This window comes from Chiloscyllium plagiosum, unplaced genomic scaffold (genome assembly GCF_037043375.1).
Source record: "Chiloscyllium plagiosum isolate Xiang-an unplaced genomic scaffold, Cpla_swu_hap1 HiC_scaffold_13, whole genome shotgun sequence".
Taxonomy (NCBI): Eukaryota; Metazoa; Chordata; class Chondrichthyes; order Orectolobiformes; family Hemiscylliidae; genus Chiloscyllium; species Chiloscyllium plagiosum.
In genome coordinates, this window is record NW_028270151.1 from 77,506,798 (window position 1) to 77,529,453 (window position 22,656).

At 42.6% G+C, this 22,656-nt stretch overlaps 1 protein-coding gene across 1 annotated transcript in view; it reads left to right on the forward strand.

The window, feature by feature from the left end:
- Positions 1 to 22,656, forward strand: part of LOC122555768 (espin-like protein) — a 70,830-nt gene that overhangs the window by 41,365 nt on the left and 6,809 nt on the right. The window contains exons 6-9 of the mRNA XM_043701884.2: positions 9,673 to 9,831; positions 10,537 to 10,657; positions 11,889 to 12,007; positions 14,882 to 15,082. Coding sequence (XP_043557819.1) covers positions 9,673 to 9,831; positions 10,537 to 10,657; positions 11,889 to 12,007; positions 14,882 to 15,082 — 600 coding nt within the window. The remainder of the gene's footprint in view (positions 1 to 9,672; positions 9,832 to 10,536; positions 10,658 to 11,888; positions 12,008 to 14,881; positions 15,083 to 22,656) is intronic.

The following is a 22,656-nucleotide window of genomic DNA, read 5'->3' on the forward strand; positions in this document are numbered from 1 at the left end:
TTCTAGCACCACTCTGATCTCTACTCTGGTTTCCAGCATTTGCAGTCCTCACTTTTGCCCAGCCTTGTTTACTGTCCTGGATTGGAAATGGACCCTTATGGCCTTTTGACTCAGAGGGTGAGTGAACTGTCTCTGACCAATGCTGGTAGCTAGAGAGGCTACTGTTTCAACTCAATTGAAGAGGTGGTTTGCCTTTATGCATCTGTTCCTTGTGGGCAATTGAATGTTTTTGGATACAATCTGCATTGAAGGAAGTGGCAGAATATACCACAGTTTTCATGGCAAATATTATTGCACTCCTTTAAGCTCTGTATTTACTGAATAGCTACACAAGCAAACAGGATGTAACAAGCAGATCACATTCCTCATTAAACATGGAATACCTATAGGATTACAGTGCTCAGACAGAGTGACCACAGAAACAATCACTGCCAGTTGCTGGATTCAATCCTTTTAACCACTGCATTGAGACTATTTCATTGTAAATAACTGGAATTAAAGATTGGATTTTCCATTGATCCGCCACTGTTTCATTTTCTGTTTGAAAGGAGGAGAAATGGCAGGCTTTGCATCATGCCAATTTGGAACTAGTGAACTGGAGACACAGGGGAATGACAGGCTGGAGTGATACCAAATGTGCAAGCACTGCAGCTGCCTTGACCTGCTTTCCCTGATCCTGTGCTGACGTCCTTTGTGAATTGCTCAGTGCCTTTATGAACTGGGTCCCCCTTGAGTGTGAATGGGCCGCCGCACGGTAAAGTGACACATGGAAAAATCAGCTAAAACAACATGACTGGAACTTGATTAGTAATTTATGCAGGCAGGTTCAAATCGCTTGGATTCTCGGAACGAGGCGCATGCAGTCCTGGTTAGTGCCGTATATGAAAGTTAAAGGCATCCAAAAGTCGCTTCATGACTGAATCATTTACCATTGGAAAGTTCTGCATTTGATGCCCGCTTGAACCCCGAGTGAACTCTTGTAAGCTGGACCGTGAGTGCAGGACTCCAACACTCCAAGGCTTCATTCTAAAAGGTGGCCCTTGCTACACTGTGTAGATAACTGTGCTCATGAAGACAGCATTGGGGTCAGTTGGCATGAAAGCATCTCGCCAGTCCCCACAGTAAGGTGGAAAACCCCAGCCACTGCACACAGGAGTGAAAATATTTATTCCAGTCTTGCATATAACCCACAGGAATCTCAGGCCCATTTTTCAGGTACAACAATATTTGTGTGTTGCTGTCACTGTAGCCGGCTAGCCCAAAGAGTTCTCTCAGGAAAATGCTTGAACAAATTTGACATAGTCGTATAAGGAGACATTGGGACATGTACACAACATCTTGGACGAAGAGAAGTTTCATGAAATATTTTGAATGAGAGTTCACAAGGCAAAGAGGTTTAAGAGAAGCTAAAGGTTGAATCGCCAAGAGTAGAGAAATTCATATCTGGGTGATGCAAGAGGTGTGAACTGGAGGAGAGCGATGTGGGCTGGAGGAGCTTACAAGCAAAAGAAGGGCTGAGACTGTGGAGAGATCTGTAAACAAGGATCAGAATTTAAAAACTGAAACATTGCCAATGTACTTCAGCAAGGTCTGGGGTGTTGAGTGACTGGAACTGCTCTCCAAAAGGCTTTATTTATATTCCCTCTTTCACAACCTCAAGAGATCTCAAATCAGTGTAGTCCTAATTAATTTCTTTCGAAATGTGATCACAAATGCTATATAGGAAACATGAGAATCAATCTACATACAACAGAGGTTTGCTGACCAAATTAAGTTTTTAGAGACATTTTAGATCCAGGGTAGACAAGGATCAGATCGCGAGAACCGTCCTGTTCTTTTATAACTAGTGCCATGGGATCCTCAAGCTGAGAGTGAAGATAAGTCCTAAAATTAACATCTCACCTGAAAGTGCAACACCACCTGAAAGCTGGACAGGTCTGTCTGCCTGGATAATATGTTCAAATTTCTGCTGTAGGGTTGGAGCCCACCTCTATATGACTGAACTACAACAACAATAACTATTTATAAATAGCACTGAATGTAATGGCCTGTCACAAAGTGTTGCGCAAGGGTGTTACAATCACAATTGGACACTGAGCCACATAGGAAGAGATTGGGATATATGGCAAAGACTTAGTCAAGGATGTATGCTTCAGATTTGTTTTCAGGAGGCAAATAAGGTGGAGAGGCTTCAAGGTGGAATTCCACAAGAATCAGCCAATAGTGAACAGAACGCATGACTGCTGTTGGTGTAGACACCCAGATCTTCCCGTCTCCAGAGGGTTAAAACCAGACCAAACTGCACTATGGAACTCCTCAGAATTCCTGATGCAATGACTCCATTGGAATTGTCTGGGAATTTAAACCTCTGACAGGAAATTTCCCAGTTCCCCAGAACATTGTGCTAATGTCCTGGGTTATTCCATGCTGAATTGCACACCTTGCCCCCTCCAACACCCACTCTGCTCCCCCCCCCCCCCCCCCCCCCCCCCCCCCCCCCCCCCCCCCCCCCATCTAATTGGTCTCTGACCTGACAACCCTTCCTGATTCAACCTGTAACCCACCTACCCACTCATCCACTTACCACTTCACCCAGGTAAGGTCCTGGTGTTGTTTCTTGGCTCTGCCTCCAGATTACAATGTCATGGGTACAGCAGGATCCTACAGCACCAGACCCTGGTTATTGGGCCCTGATATACCTCTATTCCAGGCCCGACCTCACCCATTTGCCATCCTCCCTACTTCTCCCCTTTATCTCATTCATCCAATCCACTTAACTCCCCAGCTTTCCCACTGAGCCAGTCTCCATTACCTATCTTCACACTGGACATTTAAACATAACAGACAGCAGCTACAACTGTAAAAAACGGAATATGCTGATTCTCTCTACATCTCTCTGTGCTGAGGAGGTTTTTATGCATTGTGGTTTGGAAGTTTGGACCATTCAATTTGGGGATAAACAAGAGACCAGAATTGGAGAGGTGCAGAAGTATCAGATATTGGAAAGCGAACTGGGATTGCTGGATTGAATTTGATTGTTTTTGCTGATTAATATCTATCTTCCATGAAGTTAGCGGCTTCGGCCATGTTCTGTGATACCATACTGTAAGAGAGTTTTAAAATCCAATATGGACAATTGTGATCTGATTGGTCAGGCCTTCATATCACTGCCATTTCTAGAGAAGGCTGTGGCAGGAGCACTTGCAATGTTGGGTTTGTATTTGGGTTGTTTTTTAATTTAACCTATTTTTCTAATCAACTGGTCCAGAGATGTTATTACACACCTCTAGTGGGACTTGAACCCAGGCCAACCAGGTTCATGGAGTGGGAACACTACCACAGTGTTGCAAGAGAGCCACATGGGCAGAATGTTGCTTTTATGGATATTTCTGATCAACCTGTTATGACCCACATCTGGAGCCGATGGACCTTGAACCCTGGCCTCCTGGCCTAGGGGTCAGGATGCTACCAGTGTGCTACAAGAGTCCCTGTATTGTTTTTGGTTGTTTGGTCACGTAGATGGGAGTCAATCGGCACCTGGCTTGATTATTGGGGGGTAACAGGGACCATCACTTAAGTGGGAAGCAATCTAGTTTATTTAAAATCCCTTGCATTGTCTCAGAGTGACACAAGAGAAGAGGAGAGCAGTGATGCAGAGCAGGGAGATGGCAGCCCAGCACAATAGCTTTAATAAATTGCTCCTAACTGACTTACGGTTGATGATCTAATTCGTCACTTGAACCGACCTTAAATAATTGAGTGACTACTAATTGCAGCTTCATAAACTAGCATTGCAACCCTCATAGCTGAGATGACTCCAAAACACAGGGGATGTGGGAATGCAAACAGCCGCTGTAGCATATGGAGTAATACACCAAGAGGTTGCTCACTTAGAAAGCATTCAGCTTTTATTCAGTCAGTTTAACATTTCATATCAGCGAGTCGAACGATGCTGACTTCATCCGAGAGTTCAACAGTTGTCAAAGTAAGGGCCTTAAATGGTGCACAGCTGAAGAACGTGAGTATTGCAACTGAAATTGGGTCAGACTGTTGGCAGCTCTGTGGCAGGGATGTACATCAGTGCCACCTCAGGTAATGTGGGCAACCTGTCTGCAAATCCTGGGAGCCTTCCCTCTAACTGCCATCAGGGACAAGTACATGGTGAGAAGATTCACACCAGTGAATGGTTGGTTCCAGAAATAATCTATCACATGCTCGTTCATCTGCTTTGTAGATGAGAACCAAGTGGGTGATGAGCACTGTCTACCTGACAAGCATTGTGTGGTTCAGGAATACTGTGAACAGGCAAGTCTATAATATTGGCTCGGCCAGCACTAATTGACCATCCCTAATATTGCTATTGAGAAAATCCTGGGGAGCTGCTTTCTTGAGTCACTACAGTCCATTGGGTAGACACAACCAAGAAGGGATTTCCATCCTTTTGAACCAGCGATAGAGAAGAAATGAGGCAGAGTTCCAACTCAGGATAGTGAGTGACTTGAACTTACAGTTGGTAGTGCTCCGATGTATCTGCTGCCTTTGCCCTTCATGGTACTAGAGATTAGAGTATTTTTCCAGATGATCATCTCTGATACAGGTAGAGGTGACAAATACATCAAATATGTGAAATTAAGGATTTTTTGAGGTTGTTCTGAAACCCTTTGTCTTGGGTAAATCAAGTAACCAGTGGTTGAGGGTACACCTCTGTAGGGTGTCTTCAAAAGAGACAATGTTCTTAGAAAACAAGAGTCACTGCATGATAGCAATATGTACAACCACTGTTAGCTGGGCCTTATTACTGGGACTTTAGGAAGCTGGTACAGACACATCAGTTCCCTCCAAAAGCTAGAGTAGATCTCTTTAACTCCACCTAAGACTGTATGTGACAGAAGTGGACAGAGACCTCTAAAACAATTACCTGATACAACAGAGCTTGTGGATTTGGAAGGTGCTGTCAAAGTTGGATATGGTGAGTTCCTGCATTGTATCTTTTTGATAGTACACACTGCTGCCACAGGGGTGATCAAAGGGGAGGTGGCAATCAAATGGACCTCTTTGCCCTCGTATCAAGCTTCTTGAGTGCTATTGGAGCTGCATTCATGATATAAGAGAGTATTCCATTACACTCCTGATTTCTGTCTTGTCGACATTGGTCCAGCTTTGGGGAATCAGGAGGGGAGTTACTTGTTGCAGGATTCCTTGCTTCTAACCAGTCTTACAACCACAGTATTTGTGTGGCTAATCCAATTCAGTTGCTGGTCAATGGTAGCCCCCATGATGTTGATTGTGGAGTATTCCGTGATGGTAACACCATTGATGTCAAAGGAAGATGATTAGATTCTCTTTGGTTCGAGATGGTCATGGCTTGATACTTGCCTGCTGCAAATGTTACTTGCCACTTGCCTAAATCTGAATATTGTTCAGCTGTTGTTGCATTTAGACATGGAGTCTTTCCGTATCAGTGAATGGTGCTGAATTCTGTACAGTCATCAGCAAACATCCCCACTTGTAACCTTATTATGGAGGGAACATCATTGATGAAGCAACTGCAGTTGGTTGAGCCTAGGGCACTAACCTGAGGAATGCATACAGAGATGTCCTGGATCTAAAATGTTAACTTCCAATAACCCCAACCATAGATATTTTATTAAAATTATATTTTTGCGAAAGGGTGACTCTCGTCTTTCATTGTTATTATTCAATTACATGTAATTCTTTTAACAATGTACTCAAAATGTATTTCCATATGGACCATAAAATGAAGTTGAATTGGAGTTTCCTTTATGCTAATTATTACTTCAAACATCAGAGGATTTTCACCCAAGATCCATTCACTTCAGGCCCCTCAAACCTGCTCTACCATTCTGTGTAATAATTAATGATCTTTCACTTGAACTTTACTTTCTTGCCCTCTCCTCCATCACTTGATTTACTGAGAGACCAAAGAAAATTCTCAATCTCAGCCTTACAGCGATTAATGATGGAACATCTGCAATCCTCTGAGTTAGACAAACCCCAAAGGAATTCCTTCTCTCAGAGGGGTAGAAAATTGGTGGAATTCTTAACACAGAGAGCTGTTGAGGTTGGGTCATTCAGTAAAGTCAAGGCTGATTTTTAATCAGAAAGGGAATCACAGGTGAGAAAAAACAAGAAAGTGGTGTTGAGGATTATCAGGTCAGCCATGTTCTGATTGAAAGGTGGAGCAGGCTCGATGGGATTATGTCTGTTCCTATATCTTATGGTCAAAGATTCAAATGTTTAATCTCCTTTCTAATGCAACTACAATAAAATGTAAAGTGTTGGTGGTGTACACGGGTGACGTGATCACGTGGAGAAAGCATTTCATTGTACCATCTATTGATAACACAGTTATAGATGGAGGCCCCTGGTCAAACAAAGGAGCTCTGATCACAAACACAACTTGCCTGCCCAAACCCATTGCCATTAATCTAAGACTTTAAAACACAAAGATGATACCAGTGTGACTCAAAATTAAATTTCACTTGGAATTATTTCAACAATGCATTGTTTTCAGTTTATTCATATGTGTGTCAGCATTATTTGTTGAGAAAGCTGAGTCAGGGAACTAAATGTATTGGTTCTCCTCATGGTTAACACATATTAATTGTTATAGGGGAGCTAGGCATATTTCCTTAATCGTGGGAGAAATAATGTCATGCTTTTTGTTCATATTTTATTGGATGTCCATGCTAGTGGCCAGTTTGTTTGTAGCTTCAGCTAGCCTTTCCTTCTGTCCAAGGTAAAGGACATAGTCTGACATTATGAGAAAGTGTGGACTGCAGATGCTGAAGATCAGAGTCAAAGAGTGTGGTGCTGGAAAAGCACAGCCTGTCAGGCAGCATCCGAGAAGCAGGAGAGTTGACATTTCGAGCATAAGCTCTTCATTAGGAATGGGGAATGGCCCAAGTGGGCTGAGAGATAAATGGGAGGGGTCTGGGTCTGGGGGAAAGGTAGCCAGGAATGTGATAGGTAAATGAAGGTGAGGGTGAAGGTGATAGATCGGAGAGGAGGGTGGAGTGGATAGGTGGGAAGGAAGGTGGACAGGTAGGACAGTTCAAGAGGGCGGTGCCGAGTTGGAGGGTTGGATCGTGGATGAGATGGGGGAGGGGAAATGGGGAAACTGGTGAATCCACAATTTCAGCCTGTGGATTGCGATGTTGGCTTCATCTCAACATTGCAATCCACAAGCTGAAAATCAAGGTTTCTCATCATGTCTAATTTAAAAAAGAATAACTTATTACTAATGAATACTAATTGTTAATTACTCACAATTCCCACCACGGGCTCCATAACATCACCCCTTCCCCCAGGTACCCCAAGTTTAATTGAAATCTACAATAAAAAGTTAGTGTCGTGCCTAGTACAGGTATGTCCTATTATGAATTTTTATTCAACACGTAAAAATTAGATACAGCAAGCCATTAAAATAGCTGCCACAAATCATGTGACTTTTGATTATGGTCTATACTCTAGTGATTGTCTAATTAAAAATAGACATCAGCAAGGGCACCTCCCAGCTATCTGGTGAAATCCAGATGCATCATTATTTAAGGATGGATCAACACTTAAAGACAGTAGAGCTTCCAGACTACCTGTTTCCATATTTCATACCGGCCAAAAGGAAAGGTCAAAATGTAATGATACTAGCAACTTCCCACTGCTTCGTGAAGGTTTCTCCCATCCAAAATAGATAATGTGCGCCATAGACACGTTAACCTAGTAGTCATGTGATCAAAACAGTTTTGGGGACAGTACCCTATCTCCATAGCACCGAATAGACTTGTCAGAGTCTTCAGTCATCACCCAGTCAGAGAACCAGACACTGAAACAAGCTGTAAGTCATCAAGCAGCCAGAGTATGTAAACTATTCCCGTTTGAAACTTTACTAGAAAGGGAACCTCCAAGGTACTTCATGATACGAATCCTCCTACTTTGCTTTACACATCGTCATTTGAACTTTAAAGCATTCAATCTATTCAAGAAACCATTGGGCTGCCACATGGGAGACTGGAGTTGAGAGTGTGTTGCTGGAAAAGCACAGCAAGTCAGGCAGCATCCGAGGAGCAGGAAAATCGGCGTTTCGGGCTGGAGCCCTTCATCAGAAATGAGGCTGGAGGTCATTTATCAAAGATTGAAGTTACTGAAAGTGAATTGTCATTAGTCGATAGATGTAAAGCTGGAAGAACACGGCAGGTCAGTCAGCATCCGAGGATCAGGAAAGTCAATGTTTCGGGCTGAAACCTTTTGTCCCCGCATGGCATAGAGCGTGGAGCTCAGAATCCTCAGGGAGAATTGCACTGTCATTATCTGTATCCCATCTTTGTGGGTGTAAGTGTGTGTGAGACTGAGTATGTGACAGTACACTGATTTGATGTAAATGAGTGAGCGTGGGTGTACATAAACACACACATACACGCACATATATGTTTGTGGGGTGAATTTGTACTTGCAGTGTTACATTGTACTTTGCTCAAAAACTGCATGAATCAATGTAAGACTCTGTTAACTCACATTTTAGATTAGAATCAGTCTGAACATTATGGCACAGACAGGGAACATAGGGGTGCTAACACCTTCAACATCGCAACATCTTATCTGCGCTGACACCAATTGTTACAGTTAACCTGAGAATTTAACTTTTAAACAAAAGTTTTGTGATTTACTTATGAAAGAAGTGAAACTAACATGATCATTCTAACAGATGAGAGACTTAACAAACAATCAAGGTATTTTTCAATGAATAATTGCAGTTACATCACACTGTAAACTTTTGCTACAAATTCTGTGTCTTACAATTGCGTACTTCACAGCCATCTGATGAAAGAACAGCACTCTGAAAGCTAGTGCTTCCAATTAAATCTGGACCATAATCTGGTGTTGTGTGATTTTTAACTTTGTACATTCCATTTAGAGTGGCAAAGTGGCTCAGTGGTTAGCACTGCTGTCTTTAACAGTTGTATGAGCAATGATGACCATGAAACGACAGCAAGTGTACCCTAATATTGATTGGGTAAGGAAGTCTGTCAGACTAACCAAGTCTCCAAGTTCACAACAATATAGTTGACTCTTGACTGTCCTGCAACTTAGCCTAGCAAGCCTCTCAGCTGTAATCAAGAGGGAACGCACTGTCTAAAATGGTGATAGAACTAATTAGATGAACACGTGATACACTACAGCGTACATGGCTGGATTGGAATAGGTGGATGTTTAATGAACAGCAAGACCATGATGGGCCAAAGGGCCTCTTTCCATACTTTAAAACCTCTGATTTGAAGGCAGCTCACAACCATCTTCTCAAAGGCAATTAGGGATTGGCAATGCAATAGGTCTTGCCAGAAGGTGTCCACTTCATATGCATAAATAAAAACTTCACTAAAGCAATACATTGGGTGCCAGAAACAAAGTCAGCGGTACGTCCAAAGGCTGTGAAGAAGGTAAAATCATATACAGGAGAAAGGGGGGAAAGAGAGAAGAATATCTTTGGCTTCAATGAAGCACCTTTTTCAATGTTATGAGCACATTAAAAATGGCTGTCATGGTTGTGTACCACCCTCCTGTACTGGTTAATATTGCTGTTAATTACTATTAGATTTTTAGCTGATGGTTTGGCTGCAGGTTAATGTTGAGCTCTGGCTTCTCCTTCAATTCCAGCCAGTACCAGATGACCCTCCAGCTTCTGTTCAGAGACACGAATCGTTCCGGAAAACAAAGAGCATTGTGAGGCAGCAGAGCGACAGTGACTACTACAGATCCATCAACGAGGGCCGCAGGGAGTCACGTGACTTTCAGAAAGGAATGGAGAATGGCAAGGTAGGAAGGGGGCTTCCAGCTGGATCTTTAAAAGGTCAACTCTGTAACCAGACTTCCACAGTGTCCTCATGATAGATGGTCAGGAGTATTCAGGAATGTAGAGGAGATGTTAAAATCAGAGCAACCATGACCATATTGAATGGTGGATCAGTATTGAAGACTATTCATGTTTCTTGTTCATATGTTTATATTTACTGACCTCTTCTAATCAGGAGATACCTTGTGTTGATTGCGTTCCCTGGGCTTAGACAAAGCGGGTTTAAGTTCAAGTCTGTGAGGGTGCAGGGGGCAGACAAGTCAGTATGCATGTGTATATGTGTCTGTACAATGTGTCTGTGTGTACGTATGTGTGAGTATCTGTATATGTGTGTCTGTATATGTGTGTCTGTGTGTATGTGTACATGTGTGTGTGTCTGTATCTGTATATATGTCTGTTTGTCTGTATATATGTGTCTGTGTGTATGTGTATGTGTATCTGTATATATGTGTGTGTGTGTGTGTGTGTAAATGCAGTCAGCATTCATTGCCAATTTAATGTTTTCAAACTGTTTATAGTAGCCAGTGCTGTCATTGAATGAACTTAATGGATGGATTCGTTCACACAGAGATTTACAGATAGTCTTGTCGCTTACAGATCTTGTCCTGTCAAGGGTTGTGCTGTCATAACAAGTGTACTGTCTCATTCTGCATCTGATTTCATTTCAGAATACAATTCTGGTGAAACCCACTCAAATATCTCCACAGCAGCTGCCAGCAGCCCCACCACTATCACCCCTTAAACCAGCAGCCCCTGAGTTACCAAGGCAGAACCATCCAAACCCAAGTGGTGAGTAGGATCAGTGCTCAACTCCCTTTGTCTCTGTCTGACTCAGATTCTTCCTCTGCTCAGCTAAGGGAAAGGGAAAGATAATGTCGCCGTAGTCCCAGAGGACCATGGTGTTGCTCTCTTTTTGGAGAGAGATAACTGGTGATGGTTTAACCTGCGGGTCACCGTGCCTCAGGCTAGAGATAAGGTTGAGTAAGCAGAACCTTCATGGTGACTTCAGCTGAGTGCGTGAATTGAACTGCACTGTTGGTGTCACTGCATCACAAAACAACTGGGCAGCTAACTGAGCGCACACTAAGCTGCAATGCAACGCACTGTCGGTCTCAGTTAGCCTGCCATTATCACTCACCATTGAATGCTTGTAGCTTCCTTGCCTGAGTCTAAGCTGAATACACTTGCAGATGTAAAACAGATTTGACTTGTCCTGCCCTATGACTTAAAGAAGGATTAAGCTTGAGATTGTCAGTTTGGCACACATGTCACCAGGCTGCTATCAACACAGCCAACCCACTCTCACCAACATATGATCCCCATCAACAGCTTTTCTTTCTCCCTGGCATACTATCATCCATCTCTTTATCCTGTTGTTCTCTCTCTTTCTCAGAGCCACACCTCCCCCTATCCAGTCACTTCTCTCCTGCCTCCCCACCCACCCCAACCAAACACCACCCATCTGTCTTCAACATTCATGCCACCTTGTCCAAGCTACCATCAGTTCTGAAGAAGGGTCACTGTACTCGAAACGTAAACCCTGCCATCTTTCCATAGTCTAGGGCCAGACCGGCTGAGTTTCTCCAGTAATTTCTGTTGTTGTTTCAGGTTTCCAGCATCCATAGTTATTTGTTTTTATTTAATTCATTGGATCAAGTTGTGGCAAAATCCACTTGCGAATGCCACTGACAGCTAACAACAAATGGGAGAGCTCTGGTGCATTGGTACATAATTTGAAAACAAAACCTCTGTATCCTTTGTTTTGCCATGGGTAGTCCATGTCTTTGAATTCCTCCTGTGATTACCTTTGGTGTGAGGTGTTCTGTGGTCAGACTGATGTGAAGCTGCCCACAGTGAGGCTAATGGCAGCTCTCCTAGAACCAGGCTGATGTGAGGCCTCCTGAACCCAGCCTAAGCTGCAACTACTTGTGGCCAGGCTAATGGGAGGCCTCATGAGTCGCCAGGTTGAGACTGTGTTCCTACTTCAGCTCCAGACCTCTTCTGTTTTCTCTCTCTGCAGGTGGGAAGTCATTCGACACAGGATATCTCAAAGAAAACAATTATGCAGCCCTCATTGCGGAGCTCAAGTCAGGCAAGACACTAAAGTCTACAGGTTTTGGTGGGACTGTGGCTCAGACAGTAAGTCATTTAAAGAAAGATTCTTTCAACTTCTGCAAAACCGTGATATACTACAATATATGCACAGAGGCTCATACACACACAAAGACCCACACAGACAAATACACACACACACCCGCGCAAGCACAGACTAAGTACTGCAGCACATGTACATTAAGTTGTGAGTGAATGTATGCGAGCCTGTAGTTGATGTCTTGCAAAGTTATTTCACTTGTTCCAGACTGACCAAAGGAACAAATGCTTAGGAATTAGCTGGAGGGAGAACTGCACTTTTTTTAATCTTACGAAAACTGCAGAAAGCTGCAACACAAAGGGACTTGGGGGCACTTGTGCACGAAGCACAGAAAGCTAGCACACAGGAGCAGCAGGTAATCAGGAAGGTGAATGGAATGGTAGCCCTTATTTCAAGGGGGTTGCAGTATAAGAGGAAGGAAGCCTTACGCAACTGTACAAGCTGCTGGTGAGACCACATCTGGAGCACTGTGAGCAATTTTAATTCCTTCATTTAAGAAAAGATATCATTTCATTGAGGCATGCAAGAGAAGGTTTACGATGATGATCCCTTGTATGAAGGGATTGTCTTATGAGCAAAGGTTAAACAAGTTGGGACTCTACTCACTGGAACTTAGAAGAATGAGAGGTCATCTTTTGAAACATATAAGATTCTTAAAAGGCTTGACACGCTAAGAACTGAGAGGATGTTTTTCCTCATGGGAGAGCCTAGGATCAGAGGGCATAGTCTCAGAATAAAGCGGCACCAATTTATAGAGCCATAGAGTCATACTTCATAGATACAGATCCTTCGGTCCAACTCGTCCATGGTGACCAAGTTTTCCACAAGTAGTCCCATTTGCCTGCGATTGGCCATATCCTTCACTGTTTTCCTATTCATGTGCCTTTCCAAATGTTGTAACTGTACCTGCATCTACCACTTCCTCTGGGCGTTCATTCCAGACACCAAACTCCCTTTGTATGAAAAGGTTGTCCCTCAGGTCCCCTTTAAATCTTTCTCCTCTCACATTAAAAATATGCCTCCTAGTTTTGAACTCAACCCCCTCCCCAAGGGAAAACACCTTTGCTATTCAGCTTATCTATGCCCCTCATGATTTTATAAACCCCTATAAGGTCACCCCTCAATCTCCTAAGCTCCAGTGAAAAATACCCCAGCTATCCAATGTATCCACATAGCTCAACCCCTCCATTGCCAGCAACGGCCTGGTGCATCTTTTCTGAACCCTCTCCAATTTAATAATATCCTTCCTCTGGCAAGGTGACCAAAACTGTACATAGGACTCCAAAGGTGGCCTCACCAACATCCTGTACAACCTCAGCGTGACATCCCAACTCCTATATTTAATCGTCTGAACATTGAAAGCAAGTGTGCTAAACACCTCCTTGACCATCCTGTCTGCCTGTGATGCAATTTTCAATACATTTTATACCTGAACCCCTAGGTCAACCCCTAGACAACACTATGCAGGACACTACCTTTAAGTGTATTAGTCCTGCCCTTGTCTGTTTTAACAAAATACAATACTTCAACATTTATCAAAATTGAACTCTATCTGCCACTCATCAGTCCATTGATCCAATTGATCAAGGTTCCTTTATAAGCTCAGAGAACCTTCTTCACTGTTGACTATACCACGAATTTTGGTGCCATCCACAAACTGACTAACCATGCCTCCTACATTCCCATACAAATCGTTTATATCAATTACAAGCGAAAGTGGACCCACCACTGCTGGTCACAGGTTTCCAGTCCAAAAACAACCCTCCACCTCCACCCTCTGTCTCCATCCGTCAAGCCAATTTTGTATCCAATTGGCCAGCTCACACTGAATCCCATGTGATATAACATGTGGAACCTTGTCATTGGCTCACTAAAGTCCATGTTGAAAACATCTACCGCTCTGCCCTCAATCATTTTGTTTATATCTTCAAAAAACTCAATCAAGTTTGTGAGACATAATTTCCCATGCAGAAAGCCATGCTGACTACTCCAATCAGTCCTTGCCTCTCCAAATATATGTAAATCCTGTCTCTCAGAATCCCCTCCAACAACTTATCCACCTCCTATGTCAAACTCACAGGTCTATGAGTTTAAGACTGAGGTGACGAGGAATTTTTCTCTCAAGAGTGTTGAGAGTCTTTGGAATTCCTTGCCATGGAGAGAAGGTTGGCTGCAGAGACCTTGTGTCTACTTAAGGCCGAGATTCTTGATCAGTAGGGGAATCAAGGGTTGGGGGAAAATGCAGGAAAATGGATATGAGGAATGTTGGGTAAGCAATAATTCTATTGAATGGTGGAGAAGGCTAATGGGATTGAACAGCCTACTCCTGTTCCTATTTCTTATGGTCTTACGAGACTGACATTTCAGCAGTTGCAGAAGAGATGGCAAAGGAGGAGACTAGAGGGGAGCAACTGGGGAGAAATGCCAGTGAGGCTGGATGATACAAGCGTACCTATGGCCAAAATATCATGTAGGCCAGTTGTCTTTTTTTCCCTTTTCATTATCACCTGATTTGATTTTAATCCTGCTCATTCTTCAGTGGTCCAGCTTTTAACCTCATTCTCCTTTTTTTCACTCTTGCTGGTTGAATATTTACTCAAAAAAAGAGGGTCTACAATTTAACATGTGTGTGAAGTTTCATAGTTAATCCATTGTGTGCTGTGCTTTGGGGAATTGTAAGAGATGGAATAAGGTGCTACATAAATGCAATTGTTCCTTATAGTGTAGTGCTTCTCATATGACAGAAGGTGAGAAGAAAGGCCAGAATTACTGAGTGATGGAAATCAATCTAATCCCCCTCTTTCTCTCTCCCCCAGTCCTAAACTTCTTAAAGCATTTTGTTGTACCCTCCTCTTTCACAGAGCCAAAGTCAAACATCCGAAGAGCAGTCAAAAGAGAACAGAATTGTGTCACTCCCTGTGGATGAGGTCACCACGACCGATGTTGATTTGCTGGTGCCCACTCATGATGAGAGGGGAGATCCCATCCCGGAGTGGAAACGTCAAGTGATGGTGCGAAAACTACAGGCACGACTCAAGGATGAAGAAAGGCAACGGAAGATGGTAAGGGGAAGGCTTGACTGAGGAGCGTGGTGTGTCTGTGTGTGTGTGAGACTGCCATTTCAATCTGAATGAAATACTCAGTGAAAAAGACTGAACCTCTGTGAACTGGCGAAACTAATCCAAGTAAATTGTTTTTCTGTGGTGAGCGGCTCAAACCACAGGAACAAATATTTTCCACAAGGAACCCTATCATCTAAAAGCTGATCGAGCTGTGAAATAAGTTACATAGGAAGGACAATCAAACAGTCAATGAAAATCGTCAAAAAGCAACTATTGGGTTAGATGGGTTAGGGCTGAGGGAATAGAGAAAGAGTGGGTAGGTGTAGTTGGTCTTTATAAATGGAAATGGCTTGTTGTTGGGCATTGCTTTATTTTGAAGTTCTGCTGCCCAATGTGTATTTTATCAAATGTTTATCATTCCATACTTAAAGGTAAGATCTCAGACAATGCAGCCTGACCTTTATGAACAGAATAATCAAGCAGTGTGGGTATCATTCAGGGGCATCATGCCTGTGTCAGATTCCTCACTACAATGATATTATGCAAGACATACACTTGCATCACAGTTGCTAAAGTAGTTGACAAAAGATTTCCCAATAAACCTTCCTTGATTTCAAAGGGAGGCTATCTGCATTCCAAAAGAATGCTGGAATCATCGCTATGAACAAGCATACTGGAAATTTGGTGCTTTTCTCCTATTTTTCAGTTGAGCCCCTCAAACAGCAATGTGCCAAAGATCAATGAAAACCTAGGGGCAAAGGTTCTGCATAAAGCTCAGCTGACTTGATATCAAGAGTAGAGTGGGATTAAGGAGAGAGTAGACGGTGGGTCCATGGGGGAATAGAGACAGGAAGTGGGGATAATACAACAGTCGGCCTGAATAGTCCCAAGGGAAAATGTCTGTGGGGGTAATCATGCAGTGAATGGAGGCACAGTAAAAGTGACAAGTCAGTAGGACAGCAGGATAGTGGGAAGACAAAGGCTTGAAAGTACGGCTGAGGTGACATAAGTAATGGTTGACAATGAGATGGAACCTGCTGAAGACCACAACTTTCCTGCAGCTCCCTGGAAAATGCTGCCTGCAATTGTTAGTTTCTTTTTAAAGGTATTCTTTCCTGGGGATATGGGCATCAATGGCAAGGCCAGCATTCATTATGCTGCCCCCAATTGCAGAGGTAAAAACAATGTTGAACTTAGTGGCTCACCACTGTTTCAAAGGGCAGTTGAACAGTCAACCGCAATGTTGTGGACTTAGAGTCACACACAGGCAGGTACTGGGTAACGAGGGCAGATTTCCTTCCCTGAATAACATTAGGGTTTTACAACTTTCAATGACAGTTTCACAGCGATTGCCATTGAGACTAGCTTTCAATCGAATTGAATTGAATCGGTGGAATTTGATCTTGTCTCCCAGGGCATGGACCCCCACCCCATATTACTTGTTCCATGACATTACCACTCAGATACCATGTCCCTTCCCAGCAGCTCCATTCTGTATCTTGACAACTACAGTACAATGCTGAAAGGAAAGAGGAAAAATAAAAGACATGATGGGACTGTAAGAGTGCTGAGGAGAAACAGGAAGAAAAGAAAGAGAGAAATGAAAACAAAAAAAGTATCAGAGAAAATCATCATCATAAAAACAACAGAAATGCATTGGAAGGTGATCACATTCTCAAACTTACCATCCACTGATCACTAAATTCATTTGATAGTCAGGGCCTGTAATAAGTTCTGTTAGTTAAACAAAATCTCAGATTTAATGTATATTTTCTGAATTTTTTCTGCATATACTATTAAAGCTTATTTCGTTTTCAGAGCCAGTGATGATCAATGAGTGCCTAATATTTGTTTATTAGCTGTGGGCAATATTTGATAGTGCATGGATACTTAAACGTTTAGGCTTGAGTTTGCGGATGTGCTGGCTTAAATGTGCACGGCCTGTGTGAGAACTTCAGATTGTCCCATGCTCCACACACCTTAGCAGGACCACCAGTGATGATGACAGCTCTTTGGGTCATAGAGACTTAAAACTCACACATGAAAGTTAATGATAGTTGCCTTTTCCCTACGATGGGGGATTTCAAAACTAGGGGGTACATTTTAAAGATGACAGGAGAGAGATTTAAAAATTTAGGAAATATTTTACACAGAGCAGTTCGCATGGGGGATGAACTTCCTGAGGAAGTGGTGGATGTGGGTACAATTACAATGTTTAAAAGAGGTTTAGATAAGTACATGAATAAGAAGGGTTTTAAAGGATGTGGGCTGGGAGCAAACAGGTGAGACGAGTTTAGTTTGGGCTTAGTTTTGGGTTTTGCACTTAGGAATGGAATATTAGCCCTGGCAGGGTGCTTCTTGCTGAAATTACTGGGGAAGCTATGTTAAACCTGTCTCAAACCGGTCTCAATTGATTAGACTTCAATTACAGTACCATGTACTGTTCTGGTTGTCATAAAAAGATCAAGAGGATCTGGGGAGTGTGCAGAGATGATTGACAACCATGAGAGCAGCAATGTGTAGGTATACATATAGAGTCATAGTCATAGAGATGTACAGCATGGAAACAGACCCTTCGGTCCAACTCGTCCATGCCGACCTGATATCCCAACCCAATCTAGTCCCACCTGCCAGCACCTGGCCATATCCCTCCAAACCCTTCCAATCATGCACCTATCCAAATGCCTCTTAAATGTTGCAATTGTACCAGCCTCCACCATTTCCTCTGGCAGCTCATTCCATACATGTACCTGTGTGAAAACGTTGCCCCTTAGGTCTCTTTTATGTCTTTCCCCTCTCACCCTAAACCTATGCCCTCTAGTTCTGGACTTCCCAATCCCAGAGAAAAGACTTTGTCTATTTATCCTATTCATGCCCCTCATAATTTTGTAAACCTCTATAAGGTCACCCCTCAGCCTCTGATGCTCCAGGGAAAACAGCCCCAGCCTATTCAACCTCTCCCTATAGCTCAAATCCTCTAAACCTAGCAACATCCTTGTAAATCTTTTCTGAACCCTTTCAAGTTTCACAAAATCTTTCCAATAGGAAGGAGACCAGAATTGCACGCAATATTCCAACAGTGGCCTAACCAATGTCCTGTATAGCCGCAACATGACCTCCCAACTCCTGTACTCAATACTCTGACCAATAAAGGAAAGCATACCAAACGCCTTCTTCACTATCCTATCTACCTGCGACTCCACTTTCAAGGAGCTATGAACCTGCACTCCAAGGTCTCTTTGTTCAGCAACACTCCCGAGGACCTTACCATTAAATGTATAAGTCCTGCTAAGATTTGCTTTCCCAAAATGCAGCACCTTGCATTTACCTGAATTAAACTCCATCTCCCGCTTCTCAGCCCATTGGTCCATCTGATCCTGTTGTAATCTGAGGTAACCTTCTTCGCTGGCCACTACACCTCCAATTTTGGTGTCATCTGCAAACTTACTAACTGTACCTCTTATGCTCGCATCCAAATCATTTATGTAAATGACAAAAAGTAGAGGACCCAGCACTGATCTTTGTGGCACTCCACTGGTCACAGGCCTCCAGTCTGAAAAACAACCCTTCACCACCACTGTCTGTCTTCTACCTTTGAGCCAGTTCTGTATCCAAATGGCTAGTTCTCCCTGTATTCCATGAGATCTAACCTTGCTAATCAGTCTCCAATGGGGAACCTTGTCGAACACCTTACTGAAGCCTGTATAGATCACATCTACCGCTCTGCCCTCATCAATCCTCTTTGTTACTTCTTCAAAAAACTCAATCAAGTTTGTAAGACATGATTTCCCACGCACAAAGCCATGTTGACATTCCCTAATCAGTCCTTGCCTTTTCAAATACATGTACATCCTGTCCCTCAGGATTCCTTCCAACAACTTGCCCAGCACCGATGTCAGGGTCACTGGTCTATAGTTCCCTGGCTTGTCCTTACCACCCTCCTTAAACAGTGGCACCATGTTAGCCAACCTCTAGTCTTCCGGCACCTCACCTGTGACTATCGATGATGCAAATATCTCAGCAAGAGGCCCAGCAATCACTTCTCTAGCTTTCCACAGAGTTCTAGGGTACACCTTTATGTGTTTCAAGACATCCAGCACTTCCTCCTCTGTAATATGGACATTTTTCAAGGTGTCACCATCTATTTCCCTACATTCTATATCTTCCATTTCCTTTTCCAAAGTAAATATTGATGCAAAATAAATGTTTAGTATCTCCCCCATTTTCTGTGGCTCCACACAAAGGCAGCCTTTCTGAGAGGAGCCCTATTCTCTCCCTAGTTACCCTTTTGTCCTTAATGTATTTGTAAAAACCCTTTCGATTCTCCTTAATTCTATTTGCCAAAGCTATCTCATGTCCCCTTTTTGCCCTCCTGAATTCCCTCTTAAGTATACTCCTACTTCCTTTATACTTTTCTAAGGATTCACTCGATCTATCTTGTCTATACCTGACAAATGCTTCCTTTTTTTTAACCAAACCCTCAATTTCTTTAGTCATCCAGCATTCCCTATACCTACCAGCCTTTCCTTTCATTCTGACAGGAATATACTTTCTCTAGATTCTCGTTATCTTATTTCTGAACGCTTCCCATTTTCCAGCCATCCCTTTACCTGTGAACATCTGTGCCCAATCAGCTTTTGAAAGTTCTTGCCTAATACCATCAAAATGGCCTTTCTCCAATTTAGAACTTCAACTTTTAGATCTGGTCTATCCTTTTCCATCACTATTTTCAATCTAATAGAATTATGGTCACTGGCCCCAAAGTGCTCCCCCACTGACACCTCAGTCACCTGCCCTGCCTTATTTCCCAAGAATAGGTCAAGTTTTGCACCTTCTCAAGTAGGTACATCCACATACTAAATCAGAAAAATTTCTTGTACGCACTTAACAAATTCCTCTCCATCTAAACCCTTAACACTATGGCAGTCCCAGTCTATGTTTGGAAAGTTACCATAACCACCCTATTATTCTTACAGATAACTGAGATCTCCTCACAAGTTTGTTTCTCAATTTCCCTCTGACTATTAGGGGGTCTCTAATACAATCCCAATAAGGTGATCATCCCTTTCTTATTTCTCAGTTCCACCCAAATAACTTCCCTGGATGTATTTCCAGGGTATCGAGAAAGGATTCAGAGGTTGGATCTTTTTTCTTTTCAAATAAGAAACCTCATAGTGGTCTCAAAGATTATGCAAGGTTTTGGCTGCTCACAATCTGATCAGGGAGTGGAGAAGCTGATGGCCACTCGGCCCAACTAATGTGCTCCACCAATCCATCAATCCAATTCAATTTGATTGAAAGCTAGTCTCAATAACAATGGCCATGAAATTTTCACTGAAAGTTGTAAAGAGAGAATCTTTCCTCTTGTGGGGAATCGAGATGAGAAAACCTGAGATCAGCAGCAATCTTATCAAATGGCATAGCAGCCTTGAGGGGCCAAATGGTCTACTCGTGCTCCTAATTATTGCATTCTTGGGGGAAGATTGTAACTCAAGGCTGTTGATATAAGATAGTCATCAAGGAATCAATGGGGAATTTGCAAGTCACGCCTTTACCCAAAGAGCAGGAAGAATGTGGAACCTATTCCCACGTAGAGAGTTTGAAATGAATAGTATAGACTCATTTAAGGGGAAATAAGTCATTTGCGGGAGAAAGGAATGGGGTGACAATGGTAGATTTAGCTGAGCAAAGATGGCGGCCGACTGGAGTGGAGCGTAATCACTAGCAAGGACCCATTGAGCTGAATGGACTGTTACTGTGCCATCTTTCTTTCCACTGGCTGTCTTTTCTCCTGTTTTCATATCCAAGGGTTGAGCCATAGACTTCCCTTGGGTTGGTTCACACTGATGGACGAAGTCCTGAAGGATTTATAAGCTCAAAGATAATCTATCTGGCCAGCTCACCATCAGATCTGCCAAGGCCGATAAGTCCTGGCACAGGACTCAATCTAGAGCTTCAGGCTCAGAGGTAGGGATTCTATCACAGTACCACAATACCTTTGATATCTTAGGTAGCAATACCAAGGCTTGGAGATTTAAAGTAGAAGGGCAGGTTACACTTACTTTGTACTCTCTTTTGCTTTTGAATTTCGGTATAAATTTATTAAGGCCCTTAAAATAATGGTATGATTCAGTGGGGTAAGATTTAAATAAACTATGCCCTCCACAAAGGAATAAAGAACAAACAGACATAATCTTAAAGTTGAAGCTTGGCCATTTAGGATTGAAATTGGGAATACTTTGTCCACAAAAGGTAAGTAATGAACTGGAATTTGCTTTGTAAAGATCTGTGAATACTGCGATAGTTGCAGTTTTCGAGATTGAAATTGATAGCTTTATTGTTAGATATGGTTATCAAGGGACATGAAGCAGGGGTGGGTGAATAGAATTGAAATGTGGGTCAAATGAAATTTAAACATAAGCAAGACCAAAGTGAAGAACAGCCATATTGGGATGTGTGGTGATATGTCCTGCACACCTCTGTTGTACATAATGTAAATTCTGTATCTATAGTCAATGCTTTGTGTTTTGTACACCTGAAATATGAATTGCTGTGCATTTACAAACTTGCACATCCCATATACATAACTTTGTATTTACAAAGCTGTACATCTCATGTACATAGCTGTGTATTTACAAAGCTGCACATCCCATATACTTAACTGGGTATTTACAAAGCTGCAGTCTTTCTGTGTACTGAAAACCTGCAGTCTTGGAATATGTTGCTGTGTGTTTCTATGCATTGTGCATACCTGCTGTTAGGTTTGGATTTCCTCACATTGTGCACTTGTGTGGTTTGCCAACCTGATGTTTCATTGGGGATTTGTCTACATCATGTAGATATGCATCTCTGCACGCATGTAAAATACACAAAACACACCCAGTTACAGTGTGCATTATGCAGATCTGCAGCTGGAGTGTGTTCCTGCATGTTTTACTGACTTGGAATTTCAGTTTGAATTGAGATTGCATTTTGGTGTATTTTCTTTAACTCTTGCTTTGTATTTGTGCATCACTTTTAAGGATAAGGCTAATCTTGCAAAACAAAACATTGGATTCTACACGATACAAGAACAGGATGTATATACATTGCACTTTCAAGGGATGGTATTGGGTGGGGAGATGTCAGTATAGATACACAATCCTTTATCCAAAATCCTTGAGGCCAGTTGTTTTTCAGATTTTGGAATCTTTCGGATTTCAGAATAAGGTGACATTTTCACAGTGAAATTTAAAAAATTACCAAAGAGCAGACCCACGTGTGACTAATACGAACGCGGAGACACAATTGATGCCTTCCAGTGCTGAGCCACACTGCTACGTCACATCTAAGTGATGTGGGTCGAGTGGGTGCGGGGTTGGGTCACCTGTTCGCACAAACAACCTTGTTATGCAAAAAAAAAATCACAAAAACATCTTCGGATTTCGGAGCTTTTGGATTTCGGAATTTGGGATAAAGGATTGTGTACCTGTACTGGGAAAGAGAACTTTTCCACTTGTGCTTTCACTTTCAATGCCAAAAGTATGCAAGCTACACATGCAAAGATCAGAGGAAAAGATCTTTTCAATGCTGTC